Raw genomic sequence first — 11,494 nt, 5'->3', positions numbered from 1 at the left:
AATATTTATAAGATAAAAAATTATTTGATAATTTATAAATGACGGAGTACTTCTATTTGATGTAAATATTAAATATGTATGCGTATGTGTATCTTTTTCGAGCAAATTACGAGAGACATTCAGTGTGCAAAATCAGTGTCCAATTGTGTTTAAAAAAACATAAGCAGAATCGACGGAAAATAGTTCAAATATTTTTATAATATTTTATTTGACAAGTTACTAGAGCTTTTAAATAAAACATGTGTTCTGCCTCGTATAATTTTATGTGAATCGGATCGAGTTCGCGATTCAAATCGGATGGAAAATACAAATGGTGATATATTTTGTACTAAATAGAGGAAATACATCAGTATTGATCAAACATACACTCCATACGGCCTATATTCGGCCACCATCATTTCTCTATCTCTGTACTGTTATTCTAAGGAAGTTTTGTTAAGAATAAAAACGATTTAACGAAATTATCAAAGTTGTAAGATCTTTTATACTCGTTGTGTAAAATGCCGAAGAAGGGCAAAGGAAGCAAGTTGGCTCGCATGAGCGACGAGGAACGCGCCCGCTACTTGCAACATCGAGCCGAGTTGGAATTGGAGACCAAACGACGCAAGCAACAGTTGATCGCGTCGTTTACTAAGGTATGTCGAGTTTAAATTTATGTTGTTACGAGAAGATATTTGGTGTGCGTTTTGGTAAAAAAAAAAAAAAAAAAAAACGTTACTTCGAAAACGTAGAACAAGCTGAAACGCGAGGAAGCGTTCTCGCGATTGAACGCCGCGAAGATCGACGAACAGTGGCGGTTCATTTTGCGTCGAATAAAGTGCAAGGAACTCCACGAGGACGTGGATTATCTCTGGAAAAATTTCGATCGCACGTTGAAGATGAAAGATTTCGTGATAAAGCGTTTGTACGACCAGCTGGACACAGCTGACGCCGATCACAGACGACTGCAAGAGGCTCACATGCACATGATCGATCTGATACTCGGTAGCTAATACATGAAGTTCTTAATAAAATTTTTAAGTTTTATGTAATAGGTATATATGTATATGTAGTGTATTTATATTACATATATATATATATTTCACACATAATAAAATAATAATGCTAAAAGAAATTAAATTGATTTTCTATTAACTTATTTATTACTCATCAAATAAATGTAAATAAAATTTTAAGCCCAATAATAAAAACAAGATAAAATAAAAAATATATATACGTATATAATTTATACGTATATAAATTTTGTCAATTAAATATGTAGGAGAATACAAACAAAAGTCTACGCAACTACACGGCTCTTTCGTGCGTGAACGCGATCGTATCGCTTCGAACGAGATGAGCGACTTAAAGAAGACACGGGAGACTCTGGGACAATACTGTGCTAAATTGCAAGATATAATTGTTGGACAGGATGAGGGAGTGGAAAAGAAATTGGTCGAAACAAAACTCCGAAACGCCGTTCACATACAGAACGTCGTGTACTTGGTACGTTATTGCATCGTTATAAATGTTAATTAACGACCTTCTTCCTAATTAAAAACGTTGTAGAAAGAAGATTCCTTGTCGCGCCTGATGCAATACACTTCCAACGAAGCGGAGCGACTGTGGCAACAGATCAACGAAACGATAAGCGAGTACGAAAACAGAACGGACGACAAGAGGAAACAGTACGAGTATTTGAAGGAGCAAGACAAGGCTCATCGCGACGGCACGGCGCAATATCCGAGATTGCAGACGCAATTGCAGAACGCGATTAAGAACTTGAAACAAGACACGTGCGTATTGTCGCAGAAAAGGGAGCAAAGCATAACGAAACTCAAAGATCAGATCGCGCATATGAGAAAAACAGCTGAAAACTTGAGACACGCGCTCTCTACGACTCAAATGTCGGATACTAGTCGCTTAAAGAAACTGACTATTATCAGCGGCGGTGTTCTGAAAGTAAAAATATTAATTTTATTACACGCGAAAATAATCGCATGAATGTTTCGCGAAAACAAAGTTTAGATTCTTAAATCCTTAACAGACACGCGCGCATATTTTTTTTACTATTTGATTCGCAGGAACTGCAGAGAATGTCGGAGAAAGCCTCGATCGTACTTTCTTTGCTGAAAATGTGCTCTAGTTTAGAACCATTTTCACTGATCGTTCAAAAATACACTTTACGCGATGTGGAATCTACCACTCTTACAAGTCGTGTAAGTATTGTATAAATATATATATATATATATATATGCGCGTGCGTCTAATTTTTAATTGTAAGATAAAATCATTTGTACGTAAATAGATGTCAGAAACGTTGGACAAGTTGGAGAAATTTTGGGAACAATTCAATTACGTCAAAGCCGACAATATCTCCATGAAGAGGAAATGCAACAAGTTGTCGTTCGAAAACAAACAGTTGAAAAATACGTTGCGCATGTATCTTTTGACCACCGTTTCCAAAACTTCGACTGTGCGACCACTCACGTCTATTTCTATATAAATAAACAATACAATTTTGTTTTTTTCTTTCTAAATAGGAAATTTAATTCCAAATGATGTATTTCTTATTAAAAGTTCAACAAAATTACTATCCTCTTTGGAGGAATTTGTAATATTTATAACTTTTTGTTTTGTTACAAATTACTTGATTGTTACAAATTGTAACAAAGTATCTTACACTCATATGTATTTCACACATATATAACACGCGCGCAAGTACACACATATACACATACACATGTACACACGCACACGCACACGCACACGCACGCACGCATGCAAACATATCTAGAATTGATCTAACGGTGAGTGAAAATACCTCCTCCGAGTGGCAAATATTTATACGGTCGGGCGCGAGTTCGCCCTCTTACGGGATGAAAGAATATCTTCTCTTTCGGCGCCATGCTCTCAGTTTCCAGATAAATATCGAAACACGCTCTCAGCCGTTGAATCTGCGCCGTTAACGTCGGCGACTTGGTCCACATCACATTGACCTCTCTCTCGATGTCCCTGATGATGTCCGCCGACGCCGGCACCATCGGACTAATGCTCACGCTGAACACCGGCGCTATCTTCGGATAGTCCGGCTTGATGGCGATCTTCGCCACGAGTTCGCCTGAAAATTTTGAAAGTAAGTATATCCGACCGCAAACACGACAATCTTTTGAGAGAACTTTGAATAAAGTATCATCGTACTACTGCCACGACGAAGTACAGCTTCGTAGAAGATGTCCAGTGACGACACCAATTTCTGCTCGAAGAACGCCGGCGTAATGACGTAATTCGAGTAGTTTCTCCAGGTCAGAGTTGTGAATCGGTGCAGCGACGTGGAGATTTTCTGCGGTATCGGATCCGTCGTGCTGATCAGGATCGGCAAATTGCCGGATTCCAGCTGTCGTATCTCGGCGCGCAGGTCTATCCGCGCCTTCACGCGCCGTTTGATTTCCTTCAACACACTCTCAACACAGTCCTGCGCCAATTCTCGACTCACAAGCTTCAAATAAAAATCACACAATCGATCATTAACAATAAAAAAAACCTACTAAAATCGCATCTTTTGTTACGAAAGATGCTGCTTCAATAAAGAGAAAGGTTTCATGATTTACACACACGTACCTTTTGTTCGTTTACGTCAGGTGAAACGAAATGCAAACCAGCCATTCTCTGCGCCCATCTGTACGGAATTCCCAATCCCAGGGATGAAAACGAGCCCAGACTGTGTCGCGACAGTTGATACTGATTGGCTGGATTCGGACTCTCCAGTCCTAAATCACCCGGATACAGTTCACGGAGAATCGACTCGGACACAAGCATATCTCTGTGTTAATCAATTTAATCTTGCTTTAGTAAAACGTTTTTGCAATTCGTCAAACATCTCGATAGAAATATTCATGTTCATTATAGCAACATACCCGGCGCTAACACCTCCCAAGTCTTCGGTTTCGAGTTTTGACTCAACCGTGACGACTTTTAAGTGAATCATGTAATAGAATTGAAGAGTCAACCTTGTCTCATCTGAAAATTTGGCAATAAACGTTCGTAGATACATTAAATTTCTCACTTGTATACGATGATAATTGTTTATCTATTGATATCTAGAGGAGGTTATACTTTTTAACGTGATAACAATTTTGACGTGTAACGGATGTATCTGAAGCAATTTAGATCGCTTCTCCTCCTGCCTGGCTTCTCGAGATAATCTGTGATGTCTCTTCTTGTGCACGAGTGTTTCTTCCGCGATACTCTCCGGTTGAGTCTCGGGGTCGGAATCGGATTCTTGTAGACCGTCCTGATTGTTTGTTCGTTTCGCCTCGTCCTCGTCACCTTCCACTTTAACTAGAAGTGTACTGTCTACAAAACATTTCGAGCGATAAGATATTTATACAACAACAGCACACAGTCTGTTATACGTAACATATATTTATATGGTAAAACTTTATTTTACGTACCGTACGCGTCTCTATAAGCAGATGCTTTTGCGTACAACACATAGAGAGGAGATGGTAACAATGATGCTTTTTGATGCTCTTGGCGAATTTTGTCTAACGGCAATCCGAGACTTTCTTGCAGCGGTTTGCTCGCCTGAAAATCAATAAAAACTCAAATCTCTTTCACGTTTGAACGACGTGATATACAAACAGATTACAAGACCTTTTACCTCTAATATAGAACGCAGTTGAGGCGCAAGATTGTCCAAGCGAGTCTGTTTCATTTCGATGTTGGACGCCACTACCTTTTTGTTCTCTGTTAATTCGTCGCACAGTGCAGCCAATTGCTTCCTTTGCATCAATTCCCACTCCAAACGAGCTAGTCTCAGTTGGTGAGGATTATTCCTTGTTATTTCCTACAATATATTTATTCCATTTATTGTGAAAATTTGTATTTTATCAATTAAAGATGTAGAAGAAAGGATCATGTACATACAGGTCTTGAAATGGTTTCTGGAGCTTCTTTATAAAATTCAGCTTCCGAAACAAGCTCTATCATTTCATCCTTTGATCTAAACAAAGATTGTTTCAATTACCTCAGAAATAGCGCAAAAAAGAAAAATATTGTATCAGTCACAATATCTAAATAGATTTACTTGAATTGAAGACACTTGATAACTTCTTTCTTCAAATGCATCACTTCATATAGCAGATTCTGCAGATGCAGATGTCTGCTGTCTACGCTGCTTTTTGCAGCCACCAAGGAATCTCTTGCAAACTTTGTACGAAACTTCTCCATGCGATTCAGTTTCTTCAGTTCTATAAAAGCAAGGGATGTCTGAACTTGCAATTCACTGATTTCATCTTTTACCTGAAACAGTTGTTCAAGTAAAATTTACACTAAGCAAGATATGAGTATGTAAAGAAGAATATATCATGTTGTTTACAAACACTCGGATCTCCACTGGCTTTCAATTTAGCTATCTTTGCCATTGCTGCTCGAATATCGTTGCAAGTTCTCAAAAAGTTTTCAGAATCATCCTCGGGTTGTCTCTCGATAGCTTCCTTCTCTTCGAAACAAATTATTGTCTGGAATCGAAGGATATACACATGCAATAAATTCACACGTTTTATCACAATTCATTGCAAACTTTCTTCATACCTTGTACATATCTCCGTCTTTCACTGATGTTCCGCTATTCGCACTCACGGATTTTCTCCTTTTCTTCGTACCATCCGATTCGTTCTCTTTGCCCATTTTGCGCGGAAATTCTTCTTCTTCAATTATACAACATACTCCAACTCACACGCCGTGGGTTTTTCGACAAATGCAAGGAGGTTAGAGAAGAAGTCAAACATGAGAAAAGTGGGAACGGTTTTTAGTGCCACCTACGGCGAATATCACATTTTCTACGAACTAAAAACAAGTAGTGGGGACATCGGCGCAGTGTTTAAACCTAATCACGCGCGCGTACGCAAGCCAAGTATAAGATTGCGTTCGGAAACACCACTCGTGTGCACTTAATTTTTATTGCTCATTAGATTTAAAACAAAGATAGATTGACGCTCATGTGCACGCAAGTGGTGTTTCCAAACGCAGCCTAATTTTGTTTGATGCGCAATCATAGCGGACGCAAGACGCGGAGCGGAAACGCACCGATTTTCCCGCGGCAATATCCGGCAATACTGTCAGATTTACCGGCCCAGTGATTAGCCTCGCGGCTTGAGTGCGAAGGCTGTGAGCAGTGTGAGCGGGAGGGATCTCCGAGTTCGAATCCGCACATCCCCGATTTTTCTGGGCCGGTCTCTTTCAAGCCGAATGTATCGCGATTGAAAAAGCGAACTCTCAAAATATTTGGAATCTCAATATATAAAAATTCGGCAAAGGATTTTGACATTCACGATGAGCCAAGTTCTCTCGGACAACGCTCGTTAGAAACAGCCTGGTTAATTTCGATTCTCTGAACGGTCCGATATCATCCGGTTCTGTTGTTGTGTCAGTTGCCTTTCGCAAACAGACTTCAAACATCTGCCCAGCACCAGTAAACTTTGTGTTAATATTTTGCGCTTCTTTCAGTCTGTCTCCGACGTTTAGTGTTTCCTTCAATCGCTCGGAGTCCGCCACAGATCACCAAAAAAATCTAGAATATAACAACATATGTCGTAAAAAATCAATCAATCGCACATGAAATAGTCAAATAAATCAAAAGGCCGATACGAGCAGTAAAATACAGGTTGGTCGTGTATAAAAAGTTGTCTTTATTCAATAAATAGACGTTTCGGTCACACAAGTTTGGACTTTCTTCAGTATGAGAAAATTAAAGTAAGAAAAAACATTTTAGTTCACTACATCACTAACAGATAAATGAAATGATGTCAATAAATTACAATAATATAATTTCATTTATCTGTTAGTGATGTAGTGAACTAAAATGTTTTTTCTTATTTGAACTCTTTAATTTTCTCATACTGAAGAAGGTCCAAACTTGTGTGACCGAAACGTCTATTTATTGAATAAAGACAACTTTTTATACACGACCAACCTGTATTTTACTGCTCGTATCGGCCTTTTGATTTATTTCAATATGTCGTAAAACTTGTCCTCCGCGCGAGGTTTTCTTTTCTTGTTCTTTTAATTGTGTGTCATTTCTAGTTTGATATTACATGCAAAAATGTTCGCGCAAGTCGAACACACTACGGCGCGATACGATTGCGTAAATGTATCATATAATTTTATTTTTGTAAAATAAACATATACACAAATATATACAAAACCATATGTTTCACTGAAAGCTACTTTTTAGATTTTACAAATTTGCTAGGAAAGTTTGTGAAACAGATTTGCGAAGATCAACATTAGAAACTGTATTTTTATCGGTACTACAATTGATTTAGCGCAACGTAGTCAGTTCGAAGGCATAAGCTCGGCTATTTTCGACGGAATCACAAACTCGTGGGGATTCTGTTTGAACAGACAAGTCGCAGCAGACGCTGAACCGAGAGAACAGTGTTATGATTGCCCGTTTCGAACGTATCAATGCGCACGGCAAAGTGCGTGCAAAAAACAGGACCAAATCGATCGAAAAGGAGTTTTTATTTACTGAGTTGGTTCGTGTAGTTGGTATACTTGGTGCAAAGGCTACCGTGATCAAGGTTTGTCTATAGCAGTTCTTAATGTTATGTAGTTCTTATTATAATTAATGCAAAGTATTAATTATATTAACTGCAGCGCATTCTATTAAATATCTTGTAGCAGTTATAATTTAGATAATATAGTAATTGCCAAAATAATAATTTAAAGACGCACATACGTATCGACGTAATTTTATATATTCTTGAAAATTTCATCTTATACATTGTATTTAATAATTTGTTAATCTCTTAAGTAGAATCAGTGCATTGCACTGAAAATCAGTAAATATTTACTGACTCAGTAGTTATAAGTCTTCCACTGATTCAAATATTTACTGATTTTCAGCGCAGTGCACTGATTCTACTTAAGAGAGTACGCGTGCGAGATAACAGTGACATTGATTTTCAGGAAAGAACGAAAATAACATTATCAAAATGACTGATCTCAAAGTATGTGTACATATACAAGGAAACAAGACCAGTGCTCAAGTGGAAGATTCGAGAAATATTTTTCATCTTAAAATGCAACTTGAAAATTATATCAAGAAGATGAAAACTACTCGTGAATCTTCGATAAAATTGATTGACGACTTATTCAAAATATTAGACGAGAATAATGGTGCATTCTAAGTATGAACTTTTACTAGTACATTTGTAGTTTTAAATATGTACATAAAAAATTTTTACATTACTAATTGAAGATGCATTTAATTATAGAATATGGGACTACCTTCTACTACTGGTTAATGGGATGAAGTATGTTGCTAGTTTGCATTGTAAATTAACTCAGACGAAAAACGCTTTAGATGTGCGTCGAGAATTTGAGAAAATATGAGAAATAATTACGTAGAAGAGAAGTTTATTAAGTAGCGAGACTCTTAGTCGTTTCCACAAAAAAAAAAAACACAAACAGAATTTAAAAATACAATAAAATAAGATAAAATATTTTTCTAGTCTTTGTATTTTCCTAAACGATGGAGAACAATGTTTTAATAATCAAGACCTTGGCATTCCGCATATTGAACAAGGTAGCGGATTCACGAGACTGGCGATGGAATTTCACAAGGAAACACAGCCAGCGAGCGATCATTTCCGTGTATATAAAGGTTTTCCTTGTCTTAGTAAAAACCGGTCCTATTTTGCATATTTAACAAACATTCAAAGGATCTTTTTTTTTCAAACTTGTACCAATTAACATTTTTATCCCAAGAAGATGAAAACACGTTCGATGCATTATAGTTAGTTTCGATAAAAGAAAGAAGTTTAAAGCATGTCCATTTTTAGTGTTATTTCGACGAATCTACATCAACGACGTGTTGCATCGATCGATGCACGTTTCGGAGAAAACTCTGCGTTGTTTTGTAATCGTGATGATTTGAAATGAGATTTCCTGAACATAAACGTTAAAACCACACGTTATCGTAACAATCAGTCTTCACGCATTCATGCTTCAAACATTCATAGATTCAGTAAATCTCGTGTGTTTAACATCTCGACAAAATGCTTCGTCTCGCTCATTGCGCGTTGCTTCTTGTTGTTTTAATTCCGAACAAATCCGGAGGATACTCTGTGAGTGAAGACGAGCAAATTGATGATTTGATGGTGTTCTACATGAATTTTACGATATATCAAGACAATGAGACGCTAAAAGAAGCTTTTCGTGAAACTTTCGCTGAAAACAACACGTGGGTAGAAATAAGCGCCGATCGAGAAGACGATGAATCTGCGCAACAGAAGATGAAGAATGGAAGAGATCAGGCTGTCCCTTTCACGACTGAGTCTCGCAAAAACAATACTATTCAGCTCTGCTGTCCTCTCGGTCATCGTTTCTCCCTCAAACAGGAGAAGTGTCTCGTCGATAACATCAATGTCACTTTCCCGAACATGTACGAGACCGACGATCCTCTGCACGAGGTATTCGACCTGGTCGTTCGAAGTCCGTGCAACAACAAAGCCAGACATTTCATGATCGATCCCGTGAACTTTCCGGACAGCGTGTACGGATTTTTCGAAAACGCGTCGGTGTATTTTTTGCGCGTCAATTACTTCATTCCGTCGACAAAGTACTGTCTGGCCACGGTGAATCAGGAAAGATTCGATCTGATCGTCTGCAGAAAGCATATCGCGATAAGCGTTGACTACGTGTCCGCGGCTATATTCATTTCGTTGCCGTTCCTTCTGATCACGTTTGTGGTATACTCCATACTGCCGGAATTCCAGAACATACACGGCTACATGCTGCGCGCGTACATCGCCTCGATGTTCGTCACTATCACGATACTCGCCGTGTTTCTGCAACTCTTGCTGGACAATCCTGTCGAAGATTATTCCCTCTGCGCTCCATGGTGTGGGTATAAATACACGCTTAATCACTTTATTGCATATAGATCTGTCCACAGCGGATGTAAATATTAAAGTCGAGAATCTGGCGACATAAGTTTTGAATTTAAAATAACTGAATTAACTCGAAAGTCAATAAAAAAAAAAAAATAAAAAACAAATAAAAATTAGAGAACTCGGTTTCGCTTACAGATGATTATTAGCAACGCACGCTTAACTGATTATGAGTGTGTATTTTTTTGTTTGACGGTTTCCAGCCTACGTGTTCCACTTCGCGATATACTCGACCTTCTTATGGCTGAACGTAACGTGCTTCAACGTTTGGCGGACATTCGGGTGAGTCGGATAGTTTTTTTCATCATATAAATTTCAACCGAATTGTTTCATTCGCATCCCGTATCTTTTTTTTCTTGTTTGTTATTAGTCACGTATATCTTTGTACAAATCTTGCAGAGAATTGCATTCAATGCACCAAAGAAGATTAAAGTCGAACAGAGCGAGATTCGCGATTTACTCGCTTTACGCTTGGGGAGTTCCCTTCGTTGTCACTATCCTGACCATTGTTATGGATGTTGTTCCCAATATACCGGACTACTTGATCAGACCGCAGATCTGCAAAGCTGGATTTTGGTTTGGCAGTGAGTGCTACATACGTTGCAATTCGTTTTCTTTTATTTGGCGCTCTTTTGAAAATACATGGAAATTTCATTTCCAGCTAAAAAAGCGAAGACGCTGTACTTTTACATACCTATAGGCATTAGCTTGATCTGCAACAGTTTCCTGTTCGTATGGACCGCGCTGAGAATACTGTATCACAAGAAGCGCATAGACCGTCAAATGGAGAACTCGGAGAGCCGTTGCCACGACAACAATAAAGAAAGGTTTTTCTTTTTTTTTTTTTTTTTAATTTCAAACTATTTGTCCGCGATGAATTCTCGACTTTGCGCCGAATGTGTATTGCGAAAGAGAGATAAGAGATTATATTTTTGCTCTCGCACAGGTTCTGGGTGTACCTGAAGCTGTTCATCTTGATGGGCTTAAATTGGATCATGGAACTGGCAACGTGGTTGTTCGACAACAAACCGTACGAGGTCTGGTTTTTCGCAGATCTGTTCAATTCCTTGCAAGGCGTCCTAATTTTCATCATATTCGTGTGCAAGAAGAAGATCATACGGCAGCTGAAGCAGCGATTCGGTTGGATTGACAAAAGTCCGTGTTGTCATTTTAGATTGAGGCGTGAGAACAGGTCCACTTCAACCATCGCGCAGATTATCACATCAACGACGCAATCGGAAGAAGTAGTGCAGGAAATGCGAGAAACCAATTCCAACGCGCACCCGAGCGTTTCCGCAACAAGTTCAAATCGGTCCGGTTGTTAGCCGCCGGATTGCGCGAAAAACGCATTAGCTTGTACGTCTTATTTTTATTTTTACAAGTCTATGTCAGAGTACATGATTGAAATATATGAAAAATTACAGAAATATATTTGTGAAATACTTACAATTTTTCGCATATTTTTTTTCGAGCTCCACAAATCGGGCGCGTAGCACGAGAGATTTGAAAAAGCTTTTGTTCACAGAATTGGCTCCTGTCTGCGCAAAACACAGCTC

General features: G+C 38.5%; 3 protein-coding genes across 6 annotated transcripts; 2 read left to right on the top strand and 1 right to left on the bottom strand.

The window, feature by feature from the left end:
- Positions 1-5: 5 nt before the first annotated feature.
- LOC109858255 (coiled-coil domain-containing protein 65-like) lies at positions 6-2,514 on the top strand. The gene is made up of 6 exons (XM_020435331.1): positions 6-635; positions 732-984; positions 1,262-1,485; positions 1,549-1,941; positions 2,064-2,198; positions 2,288-2,514. Exons 1-6 carry the CDS (start codon positions 501-503, stop codon positions 2,483-2,485), a joined length of 1,338 nt encoding a protein of 445 aa, XP_020290920.1. The 5' UTR covers positions 6-500; the 3' UTR covers positions 2,486-2,514.
- Positions 2,515-2,693: 179 nt separating this feature from the next.
- LOC109858250 (THO complex subunit 5 homolog) lies at positions 2,694-5,694 on the bottom strand. Of its 2 annotated transcripts, XM_020435324.1 has the most exons (11): positions 5,575-5,694; positions 5,364-5,501; positions 5,069-5,283; positions 4,909-4,984; positions 4,643-4,828; positions 4,434-4,566; positions 4,096-4,335; positions 3,897-3,999; positions 3,601-3,802; positions 3,181-3,478; positions 2,694-3,100 (listed from the first exon to the last, which is right to left on the bottom strand). In XM_020435324.1, the coding sequence occupies exons 1-11, from the start codon at positions 5,668-5,670 to the stop codon at positions 2,784-2,786; spliced, it is 2,004 nt and encodes a 667-aa protein (XP_020290913.1). In that variant the 5' UTR covers positions 5,671-5,694; the 3' UTR covers positions 2,694-2,783. The 2 variants fall into 2 exon arrangements, with proteins under 2 accessions (XP_020290913.1, XP_020290914.1); XM_020435325.1 differs by lacking the exon at positions 5,575-5,694 and having other exon boundaries at positions 5,360-5,442.
- Positions 5,695-6,373: 679 nt separating this feature from the next.
- On the top strand, positions 6,374-11,368 carry LOC109858251 (G-protein coupled receptor Mth2-like). 3 transcript variants are annotated; one of them, XM_020435328.1, is made up of 9 exons: positions 6,374-6,454; positions 7,308-7,565; positions 7,954-8,174; positions 8,262-9,891; positions 10,142-10,220; positions 10,338-10,522; positions 10,600-10,765; positions 10,885-10,975; positions 11,113-11,203. In XM_020435328.1, exons 4-9 carry the CDS (start codon positions 9,045-9,047, stop codon positions 11,122-11,124), a joined length of 1,380 nt encoding a protein of 459 aa, XP_020290917.1. In that variant the 5' UTR covers positions 6,374-6,454; positions 7,308-7,565; positions 7,954-8,174; positions 8,262-9,044; the 3' UTR covers positions 11,125-11,203. The 3 variants fall into 3 exon arrangements, with proteins under 3 accessions (XP_020290917.1, XP_020290915.1, XP_020290916.1); XM_020435326.1 differs by having other exon boundaries at positions 10,885-11,368; XM_020435327.1 differs by having other exon boundaries at positions 6,382-6,454; positions 7,387-7,565; positions 10,885-11,368.
- The last annotated feature ends 126 nt before the right edge of the window (positions 11,369-11,494 follow it).

Source organism: Pseudomyrmex gracilis, unplaced genomic scaffold (assembly GCF_002006095.1).
Source record: "Pseudomyrmex gracilis isolate BER0280 unplaced genomic scaffold, ASM200609v1 scaffold_196, whole genome shotgun sequence".
NCBI classification, from domain to species: domain Eukaryota; kingdom Metazoa; phylum Arthropoda; class Insecta; order Hymenoptera; family Formicidae; genus Pseudomyrmex; species Pseudomyrmex gracilis.
This window is presented reverse-complemented; position numbering and strand designations above follow the sequence as displayed.

Bases quoted from the DNA above. Each gene is read 5' to 3' on its own strand.
- LOC109858250 (XM_020435324.1), bottom strand. From the start codon at position 5,670: ATGGGCAAAGAGAACGAATCGGATGGTACGAAGAAAAGGAGAAAATCC. The intron at 5,284-5,363 runs GTTTGTAAACAA...CAACTGTTTCAG, and splicing joins AAGCCAGTGGAGATCCGAGT to GTAAAAGATGAAATCAGTGA. The intron at 4,985-5,068 runs GTAAATCTATTT...ATCTTTGTTTAG, and splicing joins ATCAAGTGTCTTCAATTCAA to ATCAAAGGATGAAATGATAG.
- LOC109858251 (XM_020435326.1), top strand. From the start codon at position 9,045: ATGCTTCGTCTCGCTCATTGCGCGTTGCTTCTTGTTGTTTTAATTCCG. The intron at 9,892-10,141 runs GTGGGTATAAAT...GACGGTTTCCAG, and splicing joins TTCCCTCTGCGCTCCATGGT to CCTACGTGTTCCACTTCGCG. The intron at 10,766-10,884 runs GTTTTTCTTTTT...GCTCTCGCACAG, and splicing joins CACGACAACAATAAAGAAAG to GTTCTGGGTGTACCTGAAGC.
- LOC109858255 (XM_020435331.1), top strand. From the start codon at position 501: ATGCCGAAGAAGGGCAAAGGAAGCAAGTTGGCTCGCATGAGCGACGAG. The intron at 985-1,261 runs GTAGCTAATACA...TTAAATATGTAG, and splicing joins CATGATCGATCTGATACTCG to GAGAATACAAACAAAAGTCT. The intron at 1,486-1,548 runs GTACGTTATTGC...AAAACGTTGTAG, and splicing joins TACAGAACGTCGTGTACTTG to AAAGAAGATTCCTTGTCGCG.